The sequence below is a fragment of the Microtus oregoni genome, unplaced genomic scaffold (assembly GCF_018167655.1).
Source record: "Microtus oregoni isolate MIOR12 unplaced genomic scaffold, Mior012 000001F_ref0000356, whole genome shotgun sequence".
NCBI classification, from domain to species: domain Eukaryota; kingdom Metazoa; phylum Chordata; class Mammalia; order Rodentia; family Cricetidae; genus Microtus; species Microtus oregoni.
The window spans coordinates 69,190,811-69,213,494 of record NW_024543060.1 but is presented as its reverse complement, the minus strand read 5'-3'; the positions used below and the strand labels follow the sequence as shown (position 1 = coordinate 69,213,494).

General features: G+C 36.6%; 1 protein-coding gene across 3 annotated transcripts in view; it reads right to left on the bottom strand.

Annotated features, from left to right (window-relative positions):
* Trhde (thyrotropin releasing hormone degrading enzyme) overlaps positions 1-22,684 on the bottom strand; it is a 354,397-nt gene that overhangs the window by 30,219 nt on the left and 301,494 nt on the right. For all 3 annotated transcript variants that reach the window (XR_005975732.1, XM_041665934.1, XM_041665935.1), the window contains exons 13-15: positions 17,030-17,177; positions 14,959-15,056; positions 13,006-13,113 (exon numbers count right to left, since the gene is read on the bottom strand). Coding sequence is in view for 2 of the 3 variants with exons in the window: in XM_041665934.1 (XP_041521868.1) it covers positions 13,006-13,113; positions 14,959-15,056; positions 17,030-17,177 (354 nt within the window). In the remaining variant the exon portion in view is untranslated. The remainder of the gene's footprint in view (positions 1-13,005; positions 13,114-14,958; positions 15,057-17,029; positions 17,178-22,684) is intronic.

Below are 22,684 nucleotides of genomic sequence, written 5' to 3'. Positions count from 1 at the left end.
GGATTTAAATCATTTGATAATCACAAACTAGAAACTGAGTGTGTGCGTGTGTTAGTTTTCTGGGGTTTTCACTGTGACAACTTACAGGAACTTTTGTACATTAGCTTCATGGTAGACTGAAAGAACATGGCTGGTTCTCTCTGGAGATTTTAAGGTTAAATTTACCCTATATTTCCCTCCTGCCTTGGTGATGCCTCAAAGCCCATATACCTTCAGTATAGAGTTACATTGGCATCTAACTCTAGTTTTGCACAACTCAACCCCTGTGTCTGATGCCTTCTTCTCTGTGTCTTTTAACAATGCTCATCATTAAATTAAGGTTCTCTCTGATTCCAGGATAATGCCATCTTTAGCTTTATTATCTCAGCAAAGACCTTATTTCTAATAAGATTATATGTATAAACAAGGTTTGGAATTTGGAAGACCATCTTTCTTTAGAAGTAATTTTTCAATTAATACATGGCTGTATGTGTGCATGCTTTTAATTCTTATGTTATTACCAGGAATCAAGGAGCCATGAAAGTTCTTTTGTACTTTTCACACATTTCAAGATATACTTAAAACAATTTTCAATATCTAATTTGGTCATAATTTTGATATTGCACAAATGCTACACTGTATTAAGATGATAATGTGTATTACTTTCATTTATTTCTTTTGATGTACATTGAATATTATATCTTCAATCAGTTACAGGCTTTATTCACAAGGTGAAAAGTTACAAAAGAGTGGTATTACTGAATAACTATCCTTGTGGATTATAGAAATGCTTGTATTGTTTTGTAAAATATGTATGAAATTTTGATTATGGTAGACAGTTATTGCAATGATCCTAATCAATGCACTTATCTGTACCTCTAAGTATAATCTACTTACGTGAGGCAGAATGCTTAGGAAACTATACAAATTTGCATCGGCTATTCAGGTTTGACTTGGTAAACAATAATGACTTCTATTATAAGGTCAATCAGGATACTTGCTTTATTGTTTATACAGATTTATATTCATTTTGCATTTGCTCTGTTATAAACAGGCTGCTTAAATAAGTCTATTCTGTAATTAATCAATAGGCAAATTTTTTGATAAATGACATGAGAATTCAATAGTATTGTACCTGACATCAGTATAATATTACGCAAACAATCCTAGCACAATAAGAAAATTACTATTGGCAGAAATGTTGGAAAAAACCAATTACAGTGTAAGGGAAAGATTAAATTAAATAGCCACCTTCAAAAAGCATACTTCTGTAAAAATTAAAATACCTTGAAGAAATAGTATTCAGTATTTGCCTTGATACATGGTTAGTAATATATTTTTTAAAGTGGAATGTCAAGAAAAAGCCCCGAGTGTTAGAAGAAAACATATGCATAATTATTTCTACATTCAGGATAGAATATAAAACTAGTAATTAACACATCCAGAATAAATTTAGCAGTGGCTATAAAAATGAATACAAATATGAACTTAATGTAGTTAGCAATAATTAATAAATTAATAATTAATAAATTTATTAAATTCCCCATCTTGGAAGCAAAAGTGGCATTTCATCGTGATGCCAGACACAGAAAGGGAGACTTACAAATCTCTCTTTCCAGTTTTATGAACTCTCATTACATGAAGACCTATGTGTCTACAAATGCTCTGTCTGAGGGCGATTATTGCTACTGGCAAAGATTCCCAGCCCAACTAAAAGAGTTCATTGCAGCAGTCTTGCTACATTCTCTATATTATTTCTCTTCTACCTACATAGTAGCTTCTGCAAAGTCCTTGTGTGGTAATGTACTCTGATCTTAGAGCACGGTCCCCTAAAGCCTTGATGAAGGTGCATAATCAGCTTCCTAAGACTTCTGCACACTCAGCAAATAAAACCAAAACAAGCAGATTAAATGGGGAGAAAAAAATATCTCGCAAAACTTTTAAAGGATGTTCTCAGGCCAGCTGATTCTGCTCAATCAGCTAAACTTTTAGAGATATCCAAGAATCCAATCTTGAGAAAGGATTCTTGCTGAGAAACTTAAAAAAAAAAAAAAAACTCCGTGGTTTACAGTTAACTTTTTCTCCATAGGTTCACTAACATGAATCTTTTCTGTGGATATGAAGTCACCTTCACCAACACTTCCCTTGTTCTTCATTCCAAATCTTCCCTTGAAAAATCAGACATTATTTGTGTGACATGTGATTAACATGTTGATCAGACCTTTGTATGGTAAGGTTGGAACCATGGTACCCTCTTCACCTTTGATCCCTAGTGCCTCTTTATCATGATGGCTAGGACATGGCAGAGAATCAGTTTTATATCTAAATCAATAACTACAATAAGTTTAATTAGCCCAGGTTAAATGGGTATATCCATAACTATGGAAAATAAGCAAAACAATATATTTTAGAAACACAAATGAAAACCTAACAATAAACTATTAACCATATTCCCAATACACAATTGTAGACCTGGGAACCTAGTCCTATGATACTGGTTCTCAACTTTCCTAATACAGTTAACTCTTAAATACAGTTCCTTATGTTGTGGTACCCCTCCATCTATAGAATTATTTTTGTTGCTACTTTATAACTGTACTTTTGGTACTATTATGAACCTTACTGTAAATATCACTGTTTTCTGATGGCCTTAAGTGACCCCTGTGAAAGGCTCAATCTGCCCCCAAAGGGGTCATGACCCACAGGTTGAGAACCTCTGCTTTAAAATTTCACAGTTGTTACCAAGAAGAATGAAGTATGATAATAATTGTGCTTCTTGGCCTTTAAAACAATGGAAGGATTGATAATGAGCTATAAAAAAAGAGCAGAATTCTGATGACTGTGACTGGCAAAGGATTCCTAACACATCCTCCCTTAGGGCAACAATGGCCGAATTCTAAGACAGCTTATCTCCATTTTTCAGGTACCCTTCCACAGCATAACTAGCCATTGCTATGGAGGTAGCAAATCCTATGCATGAAGGGTGAAGAACAAGGGAAGGGAAATCACTCTTTGATTTTCATTAATAATACAGTCAAATGGAAAAATACATGTATACCAAAGGTTTCCTCTGGAAATTTGAATGGAAAGTGTTTTTAAGTTTGGATCCCAAACAGGTCAGTATGTTCTTCAGCATATTTCCCATATTTCCTTGATTTGAATCAAGACATTTGCAAATAACCATGTTTCAAGTGTAATTTTCATTATCAGGGTAAGTCAGGAGGCATGCACACAGCTCTGCATGAGATGTGACCCATAGTATATAAGCACACAACTTCACATGAGTTGTGTCCCATGGAATACAAGCACACAGCTCTCTATGAGATAGATAAAAACAAAATTAAGAATCATATGGGGTTCTCATGCATGTCAGTATGTGTAGCTACGGGGGATAGACTTTTAGACTATGTGCTACTATATAAATATATATGATTATCTAATATATATCGGTATGTTAAATAAGTAGGTATGGCTTTAGATTTTTAGTGAAATGAAATCATAACATGAAAAGTACATGGACACATGTAAAAAAAAATAAAGCTAATTTAGAGAGCCCATTGAACATTGTTTTGATAACCATGTTTAAACCACAGTCAAACCTAGCTACTCAGTGTTATGATAGACCAATTACTGCTCTTGATCAGCTCTTTGTTATCTGTGCTTTCTGTTCAGACAATTTTCCATTTCTCATTCTTTGAGTCTCTACTATACAATAATTCAGCAGTCTTCAAAGTGATATACTCATACCTAAGGAATAAGGGAAACTGTGAATTATGTCACATGAATCGAGATCTAAAATACTATATTTTCCTTTCATAAAAGTGTTTCTATGTCTTCCACCATCTAAAGAAAAAATAATTCTCACCTATATTTTATCTTCCAAAGGTGCATGGCACTGCAATGGCAAAGAGAATCTTAAATATTGGTGATGGTATTTGTGAAATATGATTTTAGGGTCTTAAATTATTTGTGTTCATAACATATAAAGGAATGCCCACATTATCAGATGATTAAATTTTGATAATTGGTTATTATGATATTTGGCATAACATGTGAATATAATAAAAATTCCTTTAGAATGCTTCAAGGAAACACTATTTTCATATTTTTATTATTTAAAATGTTTTGAGTATGTAATTAAATATATGTGTGCCTATATATATATATATATATATATTTATAGGCACATACACACACACACACACATATATATACATATATATATGTATATATATAAACATACACATACATTCAGGAAAGCATCATAGGGTAACTCGTAGAGAGATCTCTGAGTAGTATTATATTAGAGTAAAAGCCTGGAGTAGATGAAAGAATTATCAAAACCTTGATTAGAAAGAGGCCAGTACATATCCAGCCTATCAGTCAAGCTGTTGGTCAGAGGTGTCCGGAAGACTCCCCAAACAATTCAGACTCTGGCCATTACTCTGTCAATACTTGACAGCAAGATCCTATTGCTGAAGCACCTCAAACTTTGGTCATCTTATGTGTGGGGAGAGCAAGGGTGGCCAGGAAGCTTTCTCCACCTTGGCCAGCTTTAATAGTATCTGGAGGACTTACACAGGCTTCTGTGGGGAAATACCTTACCCATATATGAAAACTAAAGTAGTTACTGGACTGGGATATTCCCATGAGTGCCATAGTGACATAAATATTTAGGGGCAACCAGCACATCAAGCCTACTCTAGAGGAGGATACACTTATGTGGTACTATTAATCTGTCCAAGAACCCATGAATTGGGAACTCTTAAGTTCCAGCACATTGTTTTGTTAAATAAATATAGTAGAAAACTAGTGTCTAAATTTGTATCTCCGTGTCCATAGATTAATGCTTATCTCAAATCTCATAGAGAAGTTGATTTGGACAGTGGACAATGGTTAACACAGAAACTCAGAACTAAGTGAAAGTGCAGAGATGACTCAGTCACAAATAAGGCGTCTATTGCACATGCACACATACACACACACACACACACACAATGGGGAGAAAGAGAGAGACTGATTGATTTATTAATTGATTGATTGATTGATGACTCAGGGATAATCTTGAAGGATGCAAAAATATTTTTAAGATCCAGATATCTGAGAGAGAATGAAACAGTGTCACCTGGACATGACATGAATATTTTTGTTACGAACTCACAGTATCTGTGGTTGCCTAAACAAGGGTGTCAACATTCTAGCAAGGAATGGGAAAAAGTACTTGACTCCCCATCACTAACTGATGGTCTATTGACTGTTGGTGATTTCTGAAGGAAAGAGCGTCAGTTTTATTTAGGGTTATGGCCCTTACTAGGTCTACTACCACAAAAAATATGACCTCCCACCCTTTAGTGTATGAGAAGCACAATCTGGATCTATAGTGCTGATTAGAAAGGAAATAAAGAGGACATGACGTGGCGGGGGGATATAGAGGGGTGGGACGGATCTGGGAAGAATGCGAGTCTTAATCAAAATACATTTTGTAAAATGTCCAAAGAATAAATATATTATACCAAAATAAAGCAATCATATTGTTAAATGCTTAATACTAAGCACAACCACAATATGCTTTTTAGATTCTACTGGTTGCATTTGGAGGGCCTGGATCATATTTTAAATGCCTGATCACAGTATACTGTGAGTTTAATGCTTGAAATTATTTAAATGTTTGCTTGAAAGAAATTGTGAGACATCATCTTAAACATATTTTAGAGGGCATATGGGCACAGAGCTGGTGCTTATGGAATTATTTTAATGAAAGTGCCTGAATATTTCTTCTATTCAAAAATGCAACCATTAAATCCTGTCACCATTCCTTCCTCAATAATGTTCAAAACCCTCCACCTCTTTTCATGTTCTACTACTGGCTTTCAGCACTTTTAAAATTTTATTTTGATATAATCCATCCTTTGCACTGATTATATCTCTCTACATTAATGTTTTGACTATCACAGATCATGTATTACTCATTGACGGCACTTGCGTGAGTTTCTTTTTTTTGTTTTCTGTAACTGTTTTTGAACTTTGGTCCCCACCTGTAGTGGTCTGAATGAGAAAGGCTCATGATTTGAATACTTGTTTCCCACTTGGTAGAAGTGTTTGGGAAGTATTAGGAGACATGGCCTCTTTGGAGGAGGCATATCACTCGGGGTGGGCTTTGTGATTTCAAAGGCCCATGCCATTCCATTTAGCTATCTCTGCCTCGTGCTTGTGGATCAAGAAGTAAGTTCTCAGCAACTGCCCAAATGCCTGCCTTCCTACTGCCTTATTCATGCACTGTGATGTTCATGCACTCCAACCCTCTAGAACAGTGAGCCTCGAATTGAACACTTTCTTTTGCAAGTTTCCTTAGTCATAGAGTTTGCTTTCAACAACTGAAAAGTAAGACACCATTCTATTAGGTTTCATGGTTTATAACATAGGACGACATGCTAAGTGAGAGAGAGTTTAGCTTAGCATCAAACCAATGAAAAGTGCTACATTCCAAGTCTTTAACACAGTACCCACCAAATAGAAGCTGCTTGATCTATATTTACTGATGTGCCAACATCTGCCCTTGCACTAAATGTTCAAAAGAGTACCACAACCGGACTAGTGTAAGAAAAGTGTTTGGTTTATATTCACAGACACCAGGCATGAGAATTTGACGTGAGCACTGGAGGCTTTGGGTAACCACACAGAAGCATAGTCGAGATGCTGAGAAGTTCTCTAAAACTCATAGTTGTTCAGTATAAAACCAGGATGAAAACGTAATTCCTTAACTCAATTCACTGGTGATCTGAGCAGCCCTGTGCTGTTCATACCGTATAAAACCTTCCTGCTCTGTTCACTCCTCTATGGACGGTAATGTTCTTTTTTTTTAAGGTTGAATATTTATTCAGGGGGTTATGGAGGAGGAAGGGTGAAGGGAAGACAGAGAGAGAGAGAGGAGGAGGCGGAGAAAAAGACAGAGAAGGGGGGAAGCGGAGAAGTGGGGAAAGAGGCAGAAGCGAAGCTGCCTCTCCGAGAGGAAGATGGAAAAAGAGCTGGACGGTAATGTTCTTAAGTTAACACTGAAAGGCAGTTCTGGCTGCATAATACTTCAAGTCTATGAATGCAAAGTTTGGTATAATATATGATAAATAGAATAGAAAACATTTTTGAAAGAAGAGGACCAGAATACCTAAGACATGTGAACTGTAACTTAGAGTCTATGTTTTAGAGGAAGATAATATAAACTTCTTTTAAAACAGATTCATTGAGACCTTGGTGCAGAAAGCCTTTTGTCCTTCCATATTATAGTCTCATAAAAAGCAAGAATCGATGAAAAAGGATGAAATACAAGGATAAATGGCATAAATTCCCATGTCTACTCTATGAGATGAAGTAAGGTATAAACTACTGAAGGTCCGTGTGCCATAAATGGAAATGGATAATCAAAAGCAATAAAGGAAAATAATATTTGATTGGAGTCCTAGGTGGACAGCATTTTTTAAGGAAGGGGAGAATTAATCTCTTGTTCCTAATTTAGAATAGCTTTAATAATAGTGTCCTTTCCTCTATCACCTTTTGCAAACCCAAAACATAGAGGATGTAAACTTAATGCTGAAGGCATTTAATACATGTTAACATGACCATTTAAAACTCACATTAACCATCACACAGAGACACATTGGAATCAAGGCTGTGCTTTACATTGGTTTGTTTTTTTTCTTTTTCATCTGAAGTTTGGGTATCTGAAGGCAGATAGACATTCTGTTATTGATCTTTCCTAACCGAAATGGTTAATCAGATAAATGATCGCCACTTTTCTTACAAGAAAGCTAAGGAAGTTTGCCAAGGTTATCTAGATGAATGGTCTCAGTTTGATCATGAATCTCCTTTCCTTTAGAGAGTCATCTCTTTTACATCAGCAGTTCCCAAAGTGTATCTCCCAGAGCACTGGGATCATGATATAAATTCAAATTGTTAGACCGCACTCTAGCAACTTAACCCCAAAATTTAGATGTGGTGCCCAGTAAAGTGAAGTCCCTGGGAGTTGCCAATGCTTGTTGAAACTTCAGAGCCACTGTCTTATGCCCATAAAGTACCACTTCTTCGGTTATTTATAATGTCTATTGAGAGTTCTTTTTTTTTCAATTTTTTTTCCATTTTTTTATTGAGAAAAGGAGAAAAAAAAACAAGTTTCCACCTCCTCCCAGCCTCCCATTTCCCTCCCCCTCCTCCCACCCTTCTCCCCCTCCCCCCACTCCTCTCCCCATCCCTCTCCAGTCCAAAGAGCAGTCAGGGTTCCCTGCCCTGTGGTAAGTCCTAGGTCCTCCCCTCTCCATCCATTTCTAGGAAGGTGAACAAGTTCTTAATATACATTACACAGCTTTCATTTTCAAAATTTAAAGCCATTCCTGAAAAATTATATATGTCAATTTGATCTGCAATGAAACAGATTTATGTGGGGTGGTTAAGCATCAGGCTGGAAGGAATAGGTCCAACCACTGATTATCTTGGCAACTTACAGGACCTCTGCAAGACCTGCATTTTCCTTGGTCAAAATTAAAAGCAAAAGTAGTAAGATAATACACAAAACTAGCAGTCTTTGAAACTTAACAAATATTAAAAGTAAGGTAAGTATAGATTTATAACTGACATTAATAACATATTAGTGACATTATGAATAATTACATGAGCAGGGAAGTTTGTGGCTTAAACTTATAAAACTACAGAGCGGGTCTTCTATTTGACTTTTTGGTCCCAAAAGGAATTTTAAAATAATTCAATTGACCTTCACTAGGTAGAGGGTTCTGTTTTGTATGTGTGTGAGAGTATGTTTGTACATGTATGTATGTATATAGATGCACATGTGTGAGTGTGTGTGTGTGTGTGTGTGTGTGTGTGTATGTTTGGATGAAAATCACAGGATAATATGAGGCGCTGTTTTGTCAAGAATTTTCCACCTCATTTTTTTTTTTTAAAGACTGGGTTTCTTTTACTAAGCCTGGAGCTCGCAAAGTAGGCTAGAGTGGTTGACTAGCAAGTGCTAGTCAGTCACCTGCCTCTGCCTCTCCAGATTATAGGAGAGTGATTATAGGAGCATGTCATTACATACAAAGGTTCTACAAATGGAATTCATGTGTCTGGAAAGTCTTCTATCAACTGAGCTACCTCCCAACATTTTAATAGTGTTTTTTGTTTGTTTGTTTGTTTTGTTTTGCTTTTGAGCAGAGTGAAAATATCAGCCTTTGGTTTATATGTTGGAAAAGGATACGGTTATCTATTAAGTAACATATTAAATTAATCTGTGATGTCTCAGAATTCTCTACTGGAAAGGAGACATCACAGAGTATTTGTCTTACAGACAGGTTTTACTAGTTTGGCTTACATTATATAGATCATGTAGTCAGGCCCATAATATCAATGTTAACAGTCATTACAGTTATGGGCTTAAGGTTTCTGTTGTGTCTCTAATGCTATTTGAAAAAATACAATACTGTGGAAACACATTTAATTTCAGTTTAAATTTATTACTTAGAAAAAATTATGATCTCTATGTGACCAACTGTATATACTTGACTGTGTGCCACTTAAGAGACTTAATTGTCAAATAGAAATTAACCTTTAGTAGCAGGGTATGGTCTAAACTTGACTCAGTGAAACTTCTATTTCTTGTCTATCAGCAAATAAGAGAAACTACTTTCTGCCCCAGGTTATGCTTTTTATATATTAATATAAAACTGATCTTTTCTATTTTTTTTCTTTATTTTATTTTTAGGAGTGAGATTTCTGGTCTCACAAGCTCTCTCCTAGTTCATATTTTCCAGATCTTCTTTATCATTTGCATTGTTCTCTACTGAAGGCTGGGCAATTTGTCTCCTTTCTGAACTGTGGCACTCAGCTGAACTTAGCCTGCAAATTGCAACCTAACAAGATCTGACTGTAGCTCCATCCATTTTTATGCATGACATCACCATTACAATTCAACACATTGTAGCATTTGAATATTTTAAAAGGGATCAGGATGTCGACTCATTCAATTTATCACCCACTGTAACTCCTGCATTTTTCTCTCTGCTGCCATCATCTCTAGCTCCTGACTGCAGTTTTTGTTTCCATTATCCCTCCTCGTGCACTGACGTTCGCATCTGTTCCATTTTCCTGATTCTAATGTATCTGATTTGCCCATCTGCCCAATGTGTCAAGAAGCTGAACAGCGCTGCAGCAGTTCCTAAGATCTGTGAACCCCACTACTTCTCGACTCATTGTTCTTCCTGTTTTCGGCATAAATATGCATCTTCCAACATGTTTCACATATTATTTATGTGGCTTCCAGTGCTTTGAGCTTGGAAAATTTCTTGTAAATCATTCTTTTTAAGGTTTCAGTGAGAAAATCAAACAGAGCGAGGGGTGAAGGTAGAACAGAGGAAGCTGACTAAGCAAAGCAAGCTTGCTAGTTCCTTTATTGTTAATTTAAGAAAGTTAAATTTAGCACCTACTATCCTTTGTAGTCTTGTTCTACTATTGCACTGTCGTATGAAAAACTGAGATGAAACCTCTGATTTTCACATAGCTCAGTGGGCATCATGAATCCTTGCTTCAGTAGACTGCTGGTGTGCATACCAAGGAGTTGGTTAAGCAAATCTAAGCAAACAGAGTAGGTTCTACTTAGCAATACTGCATGTCCCCATACAGCCTTAAGCAAAGCAGAGTCCAATAAAGCAAGGAAGAAAGGAACGAAAGAATCATAAAATGTTTGGCATGAATTTAATCACTTTATGCCCTTGAATAAAGGCAGAACTATCAAAACCAAAATGAGCTGGCAAATTATGTATAAACTTTCATTTATAAGGGAATTACAGGAGTAATAGATTACTAAATCTTGTGAGTGAAAAACACTGTATTTATTAAACTAGTTAGCATCCTCCATGTGGGTGCCTCTACTGCTCCCCTAGTCCAGACCAGTCTACCATAGTCTTCCTCATTCCCAGGGCTGGGCTGGGAGGAGCAGAGAACTTCTTCCAAACAGGAATCTCTTTCTTTGCCATGGACTCCCTGATTCTTCTGGTCACTTTTTATTTTCTCAAAAAAATTAAACTATAATCTCATTAAACACCAAGGTCACACTATATTGTTATTAGAACTAGGCATTATTAATTTTGGGATCACCTCTTCTATTTGCTTTCCAGCTACAAGCTGATACAAAGACTTACCTAATAAGAGTTTGTGAAGAAAATGAATTATTTTAAAATTAGGGCCTTTTAATAATTATGCTTTTTAAACGTAGATGCTAAGTCTGTATGCTCTTTGGGAAACTATGAGCCAAATATTAATAAAATGTTAAGAAAATATGTTTGCATGAATAAGTTCTTTGAATGACTAAGAACAATTAGCAGTTCTAAGAAAGGGCATGTGTTTACAGTCAAAAAATAAATGTATCAAAAGGAAACAATGGAAAATTAAAGGATAAGGGAGAAGAGATTATCCTTTGTAAATATTACTATAGTTCATCTTTTTTTCTCATATATATATACAACTGTTTTTTCACCTCTCTGACTATACACACACACACATATATATATGACACATGTCCTCACTTTACATTTTATATTATGGGTAGGTATTTTTGTGTTCTAATTGCAAAGTGGTAGAATTGAGAGAGCTGTTGACAGCAGGGAAGAGGACTTACAGTGTGTCCAGTTGTATAATATAGTTTTCATTTTCAGAACACTTAGCACAAAGGGCAATTTGCCCTAACATCAGTAAAATGCAAAAAAAAAAAAAAAAGACGACACATTAGTCCTAGAAAACACAGATGACATTTAACCATTGACTTAACTACATGATGGATCAGTTGACAGCTGACAGTGATAAAATATTTCCCTCCTTAACTCAGAACAGGACAGCAAGAATCCATTTAAAGGGCAAATGGGAAACTGTTGTAGAAAGTGAGAAATATTAAAAAATTACTAAACATTACAGTGAAAAAATTTTTCCAGAGACCTTTCCTTCAGATAGATTTGCTATTCTTTGATTTGGACTCAGCAAGATATTAAATTTAAATGTGAAATGGTTACTGGGATGATTATCATTTTTTCCCCAAAGCAAGTAATAGTGCCCATGGTTCTATATGATTATCTGTGAGGTCACCACCTATATCAGAGACAAGCCTCTAGTGACACACAAAACATCATTCTGTAAATGATGTAATTACATTCTGTAAATGTAAAACATCATATGTAAATTGCCTTGTAGCTCCTTTTCCCTTCCCATTAGATTGTGGATAATCATGGAAGCCAGAAAGCAGAGAAAATTGAAACCAGTCAAAGTATATATACGTGTGTGTGTGTGTGTGTGTGTGTGTGTGTGTGTATAATGGAATAATTAAGACTCCTATAAATACAAAGAAGTGTATTTACATCTGTAAGATGTGTGTGTAATCTATAAAAAATATATAGATATATCTGTCACTCTCATTAAAATACGGCATTTAGTAGAATGCTGTTTTTTAAATGATTAAATGATTTTAGTTATCCATTTTTATACTCAAATTATGCATCATAAGATTCTAAGATAAGATACAAGTGCAAGGTCACTGTCAAGAGGCACACAAAGCAAAGGACTTGCGTATAACCTTTTGGTTTTCAGTTTTTCATTTGAAAATTGGTTCTGTGACTTTGTTGATAACATATGCTAGTTACTTTGAATAAATGTTTCAACCTTTGTGAATACCTTGAAGACTTTAAATTTTATTTAATTGTTTTTCTTATAAGAAAGTTACTAGACTTATTTCAAGGAGACACCTCACATATATGAGGAATGAGGACCTAGACAAGTTAAGTTAGCCTTTCCTGGGATGAATGAGGGTTGGCTTCCAGGCTGCCACCTTCCACACAGGGAAGCTGAGACAAAGATCTAAGGGTACATTTCTCTTGTCTTGCTTTTCTCAAGATGATGAGAGGAGTGTGCCCACCTAGCTCTGAGACCTCATTGAATGCTGCCGCAAGTACAGAATGTGAATTAGATGCAACAGGAAATACAGGATGCACTCTGACTCACCTGTTCCGGTTGCTGGAAATCCAGTCGGAAATCAGTGTGGACGCCTGCTGGTGACAGTGTTTGTTCCCGAAGCTGCATGCCAGCATGATCACTTCTCTCCGTAGTTCCCTACACATTGTCGGGAGGGGGACAGATTAAAAGAAATGGCAATCTGAAGAGAGTCAGAGAGATTCATTTCAGGGTAGATGGACGGCTGATTAAATAGTTGCAGACAGACAGATGACAGAAACAAGAGAGAGAGAGATAAACAGAGTGCTATCTTAGATATGATCGGTAATCGCCACTGTCAACCTGACTGCATTTAGAATTACCATGGAAATATAGCTGTGAATATATCTGCTGCACCAGAGATACTTTGCTGAAGAAGCAAGACCCCTTGTGACTATACATGGCACCGTCCCATTAGCTGGGTTCTAGTCCTTATTCAGGGAAAAGGAAGATGCCCATAGAATTTATCTATATCTCTTTGCTTCTGGATTGTGGACACAATATGATTAGCCACCTTTCTCTTCATCCATCATACATGTGTCATAGGGAATTTATCCTGATAAACCGAGGATCAAAATAAACTCTAGTTTTGAAGAGAACTGATACACAAACGAACTCACAGGGGCTGTTTTAATGTTTGTAAGACCTGCACAGGTTCAACACATAGGCAATCACAGCCCTGAGAAGGAAAAGTGAACACCAAATTTTACCCCAACCATAGAGCTTTTATGATTGCTACCTCAAGGGAAGGAAAAATCAATTATCTACAGTGCAGTGTCACTGTGTATATACCGCATACTCCAGGATAGCCCCCATGCCCAGGTATAGTGGACTTCACCAAACTGATTCCATGTTTTTTTTGTTTTATGGCTTTTTGTTGTTGTTGTTGTTATATTTGTAGCTTTTTATTTTCCTTTTTTTCTTTCTTTTTTTCTTTTTTGTCTTATTGGCTTTTGTTTGCCTGTTTTTCATTTTGTTTTATTTCAACTTTTTAAAGACAGAAGAGAAAGAACTTGAAGTTTGATGGAGGAAGGTCATTGGTTAAATAAAAAGAGACTGCTTGGCCCTCATTGGTTAGAAAATAGGTGGAAGGAGTAAACAGAACAGAATGCTGGGAGGAAGAGGAAGTGAGCTAAGACTCCACAGCTCTCCTCTCGGGAGCAGACGCCTCAGAGAGATGCCATGCTCCCAGCTCCCAGGCAGACGCACGCGATGAAGCTCCGACCCAGGATGGATATAGGCTAGAATCTTCCCGGTAAGCACACCTAGGGGTGCTACACAGATGATTAGAAATGGTCTAAATTAATATGTGAGAATTAGCCTAGAAGAGGCTAGATAGAAATGGGCCAAGCAGTGATTAAATGAATACAGTTTGTGTGTTGTTTTTTGGGCATAAGCTAGCCAGGCAGCCGGGGTGCTGGGGACGCAGCCCCGCCGCCCTTATTACTACAGAAGTTGGGTGGGTAGTGAAGTGGGGGAGAATCAGGGAGGAATTGGGGGAGGAGAAAACATGATCAAAATATGTGAAAATAAACTTCATTTTCTTTATCAGGAATTTTGTTAAAGCACTGGGAAACGTAAATAAGATGGTAGATAAGTAAAATATAACACAAAATAGGTTTAGATACAGAAATCCTACATTGCTGAGTAAAGAAAATAAATTAGACTGAACGGGAGTTATGCAGACTTAAGTCTTTCCTGGAGATAGTCCTTTAGTCAAGGGCATGGGTTCTGATCCCAAGATCACAACACAGCCAGATCTTAAATTAAAACACAGTCATGAACTGCTTTGTTCTCAAGATCAGGCAGCAAAATCTCTGTTGCTCAGCTGCTGTCCTCCAAGGAAAGGGAAATGCAGAATGCGGAAAGAGAGAAAGGCAGCCCCATGCTGCTGTGGGCTGAGTGTTACTAGAAGGGCATGTTTGCACAGCTCTGGGGAAAGAGAACAAGAGAATAAAACAGTACTCATGCTGGTAGGATGCTTGAACAAGAGATCCATTGAAGTTATTTTTTGGCCATCCAAGCTTGATATACGTTGTTGCAACTTGTTTTAAAACATATTCCTACATGGAGAGAGAAAAGAAGATAATATTAGTTTCATCATCCCAAATTTGGTGACTTGAAAATTAAATCTGGGTAACCCACAATAGCATTCTCTTATGAGTTTATTCAGTTTCCTGTTAAAGACATAGAAGACTATACTCATTCCTTCCAATTGAATAATTTGCAGTGCTAAATATTTCACATGACAAATTTTAATACAGTAAAGGATATTGGGATGGTTCAGGGTGAAATTCATGCATACATATATGTAACCATATGCAGCTACACATTAATAAGACCTAATGCACTTTTTAAGGTTCTACTTTCATCTGTGTATAGGTGTGTATGCCTGTGTGATCAGATGTGTACAGGCACCTGGATGGGCCAGAAAAGGGTAACTGATCTGCTGTAGCTGGAGTTATAGTTGATATTGAGCTGCCAAACACAAAAGCTGGTGATTGAACGGGGGTCCTCTGGAAGAGCAGCAAGCATTTTCTCCTCCTGAGCCATTCTCTTCAACTGAAATATCTAATATTTGGGCATTTTGCATCAATAGAGTATAGTCAATGAAAAGATGTTATACTGGCCCAACCAATAGGCTACTATCATGGGAGAGAAGATGTGCATAACACTTCCTCACTGTGATATAGTATCACAAATTCAAATATGTATTCAGCTAACGATGCATTTAAATATCAATACTGCTGTAAGATAAGCTTCCCCACTTTAACGTAATCTTAGATATTTGTCTAAGGAATGAAAGTGCTAAAATTACAACAACAAGGACGTCTCTTAACTTTCACAGTAAGAGGAATCTAACGTGATATACTATTCAAAAGTATAAACATACACAAGAATGTATTTTGCCTTTTTAGGAGTTTTATAGTTCAGCATCTCTTTGTTAGGGAGAAAGGGAAATATAAGACTTTCTCTAGCAGACAAACATTATCCCCTAACTCAAATGACAAATTTTCTTGCTTGTCTGTTGCTAAGGGCTTATGCAAAACTAACAACAATGGCTAGGCAAGCCATGATTATTCTCATTTTAAAAAAGTAAATTGACAGTCACTTTCAGGAAGCCTTGGGGTAAGGAAAAAGGAGACAACCGTGATAACATCAGACAACCTAGACGCTCTAAAAACATCAAACCACCGACAATCCATCCTTGAATAACTTCCATTGTGTATGTTAATTTGCAGAGTCATTATGTCATAAGGCACAGAATGATTTCATAAAAACATAGTGCAGGTTCTTAAAATAGCTGAAGAAAACCGTACCGTGCACGCAAGCAACCAAGACAAGAAATGGAGGAATCAAAATATCATTAGCTGTACTTAATCCTGGTATTATTCAAAATGATCATGGAATCCGATTAGGTGCTGTTGGCCGTACAATTTTGGTTTCCTGGGATTTGATCTTAAGAAATCTGTTCAGGTACCATTTTGGAATGAGTGTCATGCCTCCACGTCTGCCTGGATTATCTGTTGTTTGCTGCCCCGCATCCCCTTGGACCCAATTATATATGGGCTTTGGCCTCGATGTTGCTCTTATCCTTTTTAATTAAGGAGGTGCATTGGATTCACCATGCCCTTCTGGATAAAAATAATGACTAAGATTCTTTACGGAAACTATCTATATTCTGTTAAGTTTTCTGGGATTCCTCTACTCAGGTTAAGTCCTTGGCGAACACAGAGGCTTTTAACTCTCAGGAAGTAAGTTTGAACTTTATGGATTTGCCATGTACGTTCTTCCTTAAATTCTCAAGCACTTAAGCTTAATTGACACTTTTAGGCCAGAATAAAAGGTACCTTGTGTTAAATTTCTTTTTTTTCCCAAATAACTGCCATCAGTATTGCATAGGAAATCAGGACAAAAATAACAGCCTAAACTTGCAGGAGGAAATGAAATAATTCAGACTCGGTTGCAAAGAGGGCTTAATGAAAAAATAGTTTATCTTCCGAAAACTAGAAAGAAGAAATTATATAATTTTTACGTTGAAGACATTGTAGTTCTCCATGCGGTCCAGTAATTTATCCAGAGGATAAAGAGCTCGGCTGGCAGCATGCCAAGGAAGAAAATCCTTTTCCTCAGACAGGTATCTGATAATCTCCAGGGGGATATTCTGAGGCAAATAGCCTGCCCTGCACAGTCAAAAGAAACTTAATGTTAATTAGATGCAGAAGAGCTGCACAATGATGCAAAAATAAAGATTTTATTTATGCAAATAAAAGACAGAAAGCGAGATTCATCACATTCTGAAGAAAGGACACGCGGTGATGTGAAAATAAAATTACCCACTTTTAAAAACAGCGCTCGTAAGGATGCCAGAGCCACCTAACATATACAGAGGCAGAGAGTTAAAATTTTACAAGTATACAAACACATCAGAAAGTGTTTTTGTAAAGGAGAGAATCACGAAGTTTGAACTGAGCCAATAGGTATTTCTTTGACAGAAACTCCAGGAATAACAAGTAATTGGAAGTAATTGAACACTGTCTTGTGGTTTTTGTAGTTCTGTGTAATGACTTTTAGCTCACATGGTTATCTAAAGGATGACTAAATAAGCATCAATTCATGTTTTAAATGTGTGTGCTATATAACAATATGAACATTTTTGATTGGATGCATTGTGTATGTGTGTGTGTCTTAGTGGGGGTTTCTATTGCTGCAATGAACTACCATGATCAAAAAGCAAGGTGGGGAAGAAAGGGTTTATTTGGCTTACACATCAACATTGCTGTTCATCACTGAAGGAAGCCAGGACAGGAACTCAAACAGGGCAGGAACCCGAAGGCAGGAGCTGATGCATGTTTGGGAGGGGTATTGCTTACTGGCTTGCTTCCCAGGGTTTGCTCGGCCCACTTCTTATAGAACACAGAACTACCAGCTCAGGAATGACACCACCCACCCCCACCATGGACTGGGTGCTCCTCCATTGATCACTAAATAAAAAAAAAAAAAATGCCTTACAACTGCATCTCATGGAGGCTTTTCCTCAGCTGAGGCTCCTTCCTCTGATGACTCCAGCTTGTGTCAAGTTGACACACAAAAGCAGGAAGTACACTGTGTTTGTACACATTGGAATGTGGCATGTTACTACAAGTATCTGTATGCCACAATGTATATGTGGGGGCCAGGGGACATCTTCAAGCCTCTGTCCTCACCTCCTTTGTTTGCAACCAGGTCTGTCTTGCTCATCTCTGCAAAGGCCAGGCCAGGTGGCGCACAAGTTTGCAGCAAGCATGTCTCTGCCTCCTTTCCTCTCAGAGTTGTGTTATGGGATAATAAACACGTGCTGCAGAATCACGCTTTCCAGTTGAAAAGGGAGAGGCTGGGGATCTGAACTCAGGTCTGTCAGTTTTATTCCAAACTCTTTACTCAATGTGCCATCTTACCAGTCCAAATATAAAAATTATTTAGTACATGCTGAAATGAAACATTAAGAAGTAGTCTGAGCGCATTTTATCTATAATTAAAGGGTGTTCAATGGAAAAGGAGAACCAAAAAGATTTGTGTATGTTGACTCTCCCATAGATCACATACAAATGAGAAACCGAAGCAGTGTCTATTATAGTACATTAGAAGATGATCTTGGCCTAGATGTCTCAACTATATTAGCAGCGCCGTTCATTTGACTAGACTTTAAAAAAAAAACTTAATTATATTATGGTCTGAATACTGATGTCTTTTCAAGTTCTTATGTTAGGAACTAATATTTAATGTGTGGTCTCAAAGGTGGGGGGTGTTTAAGTAAATTATGAGAGTGTAACTCTTGTAGATTACATGGATACAACACTGTATACATACAGACTTTTAATATTAAAATGTAATAAAATAAATGTAAGAAAAATCACGTCCTATTCATTCTCTTATTTAAATTTCACAATGTTCTTAAAAAGTTCTAATGTTGCTACTTTGTGCGTTTGTGTCTGTGTGTGTGTATTTTCTCTCCATGTATGCCTGTGTACCACATATGAGCTTTGTACTAACAGAGGAAAGAAAAGGGGATCGAATCCCCTGGAATTGGAGTTACAGATGGTGTAAGCTGCCATTTGGATGCTGGAGGTTAAACATAGATCCTGTGGAAGAGCAAGCAGTGCTTTTTATCCCTGAGCCATCTTTGTAGCCCCCTCATTGTTCTGGTTTCTTATTTTTTGTTTCGGTATTTGATTGCTTTCTGTTTGTTTGTTATTTTTGTTGTTGTTGTTGTTGTAAAAAAATCTTTTTATTTGTGCATAATAGAAAGTGGTCATGGTGGAAACAAATTTAGCATTTTTATTTATACATGTTTACATAATATTTAGTCCTGAATGAGATTTTCCAAAATTAGGCTATAGGTAAATATAGGTGAATATTGTCGTACTGCTTTGTTTATATTGTTGCTAACAAAAACTAATCCTGAATATTGCACTTCAATTTTTCTCAAAAGGTAGTAAAACACTGTGTGTCATTCTAAAGATTTTGATGTAGCTACAATACACGATCAATCATACCTCATGTAACTATCCCTAATTTCCAGTTTTTCTATTAGTAATGATGGTTTTGAACACATATAAATGACACTGTTCACATTTATATTTTCTTATATAAATAACATCAATTTACCTGGGATGGTATCAATAAGCAACTTTATTATTTAGCTAGGATTCTCTTTCATATAGTAGTTAAATTTTGCTTTCCTAAGTTTGTTACCATTAAAGAAGAATATTATTTTTAATAGCATTGTATGATTTAAATTAAATATTGTCACAGCCAGAACCTGGAAACAACCTATATGCCCATTGACTGAAGAATGGATAAGGAATATGTGGTACATTTACACAATGTAGTATTACATAGAAGAAAAAAAATGACATCTTAAAACTTGCAGGCAAATGGATGGATCTAGAAAACATCATATTAAGACCCAGAAAGACAAATGTCATATGTACTCACTCATAAGTGGTTTTTATATAAAGCAAAGGAAACTAACCTATAATTCACAATCCCAGAAAAACTAGACAATAATGAGGACCCTGAGAGAGACATACATGGATCTATTCTACATGGGAAGTAGAAAAAGACAAGCTCTCCTAAGTAAATTAGGAGCATGGGTACCATGGGAAAGGGAAGAAGGGGAGGGAAGAGGAGGGGAAGGGAGTGGAGAAAAATGTGGAGCTCAATAAAATCCATTTTTAAAAAAGAAGAGAGCAGGGGAAAACTTCCTATAAAAATAAATTAATTAATTAAATATCATTTTAAAGAGAAATGTCCCCTCTTGTTGTCAGACAGAGGACTATAGGCGTCTCCTCAAATAATACAGGATGTTACTATTGTCCTGGTTTTCTTAACTTGAAGGTAAGGTCTTTGGTGAAGACAACATCCATTTCTGGTATAGGGTTTAAAGGATTCAAGCTGGAGCTGACCAAGGACTCGAACTCACAGTATCAGAATTAGGTACACCAGTTTTCAATAGAGAGGGGTAGCCAGTGGGTCCACCCAGCTGTAAATTCCATGAACTAAAATAATGACTGAGCTGTCAAAAAATCCACAACGGTGCAATAGACATACTTTTAGCTTGGAGGGTAACCAATATTTGCCTAATTGGACTGACATCCCACTCAGTAGGGGGTAACTCATGACTGGTACTGCTACACTGAGCCAACCTCCTGCACAGATGACACAGACATGACATGTCTTATGAACAATATGATTCTTATAAAATCATAACAAATGACATTATGGAAATAAACATGCAAGGGAGAAAGGGCTTACGTCTGATTCTACTATGAATGCTCCCTGTAAAAATTAAGTAAAGAATTCCCATATTTTTGTCTATAAAAAAGTTAAACCAAGAAACATTTTTGGCGTGAGAATTTAATTCTAATCTATATATCTACAATTTAAACTTCTCAAAACAATTGTAAGTTTGAAAACTTGAAAAAAAGGTTTTCAAAAACGTTCACATATTTCATTCTTCAATTGCTAACATATGCAAGTCTAAGAAGCAAGACTCAGATCTAGGTATTTAAAAGACATCTGGCATTCTGCAACAGAGGAAGAAAAGTGTGGCTAGGGTGGTTTAAGTCCCACATAACACTAAGGCAAGGAAAGCAATTATTACATACAGAAATAGAGCAAGCTCTGTTTCGAGGCCTGTGGCAGAAACTGCTACCATGTACCAAAGCCTGGGCTTTCTGTTTCTTCCTTAGACACATCACAAATCTAATTCCCCCAAGGTTAGCATAGCCATGTGACTGAGATCTAACAACAGAATATGAATGTGAGTGACTGCCAGTTAATGTGATTTTATATATACAAAATAATCCACCTGGAACCTGGAGAACGGCATGGCAAATCCCACCTATTACGCTAGCCTATCCCACCTATTACGCCAGTAGAAAGTAACTGCCATTTTATTCAATCCACAAACATGTTCGGATTTATTGTTTTAAACAGTTAACCTTCTCTAATGCAGTTTTCAAAGAGGATATATGAAACAGATTACGCTCAAATTACCCTCATTCTGCCTCACTACCAACATATGTGAGTAATTACCTCCTACATAATTCAGTATACTTGCATTTAAGTCTGCTAGACCAAAATATGGAGCTACCCTTAATTGGCCAAGGGGATGATCAGCTTCATTGCAAAATGACAGAGAGTTAAGAGATAATGTTGGTTACCTAGTTTAGATGTGTTTGGGTAATGGACTGGTAATGATGCTGGTGATTACTAGTAGTGATAATAAAATCAATATGGGAAGATCGTCGATTCCAGTGAGTGGAGCATCACATTAGCCTGTGCAAGGGTCCTGATGCTGAAATGCAATTTTTTTTTTTTAAATCACGTTATCGGGACAAAAGTTGCTAGCAGCATGGAAGAATCACACATTTTCAGAATATTTCACAAGCAATTGTGTTCACTAATGTCTTAAGAAAATGTCATATCTGCTATCTAGCCCCTCGACTACTGTGGTGAGGGTGGACATGAGTAATCAGAGGCAAGGCAATGGGGAACATTAACCACAAAGCTTGTCCACAGGCACCATAGAGCTGCTTCTCCCACCCTCCATGGGCCCCACATCTTTCCCCCCTTTCCCTCCTCCTTTTCCAATTTGCTAGAGCTTGCAATGAAATATTTCTTTAGGCATACAAGACAGCATTTTTATAAGAAGGAGATTAAAACCAGACTATATTAACTGATCTTAAAATGCTCTGATCTTAACTAGTTATTTTCATTTAAGATACAGAACCTGATTTTACAAACTGTTCTGAGTCCCTGGGATTGTTACCTCTTGGGTCTTCAATGATGAGGATCTTTAATAAGAAAAAAAAATGTATTTTTCATTGTGGATTTTCCTACAAAAATAATTGATTCATTCATGCTTTGAATCTAGGTGTTGGAAGGCAATATCCTCAGAATATTCAGACAACACACACACACACACGCTTACTGCTTAGTTGAAAAATCATTTAAAACCAAGAAATAGCCTACTACATATTTAATAATATATGAAAAAAACAAAAGACACTGCTCATGTCCTTTAGGCACAGAATATTAAAGCATGGCTGAAATGCTTAATTGAAAAGATTTACTGGCTTTGATTTCCTATCCTTTATTATTCATTATTAAATGACTTATATATGCTCTTTGTAGGAAGATCCTA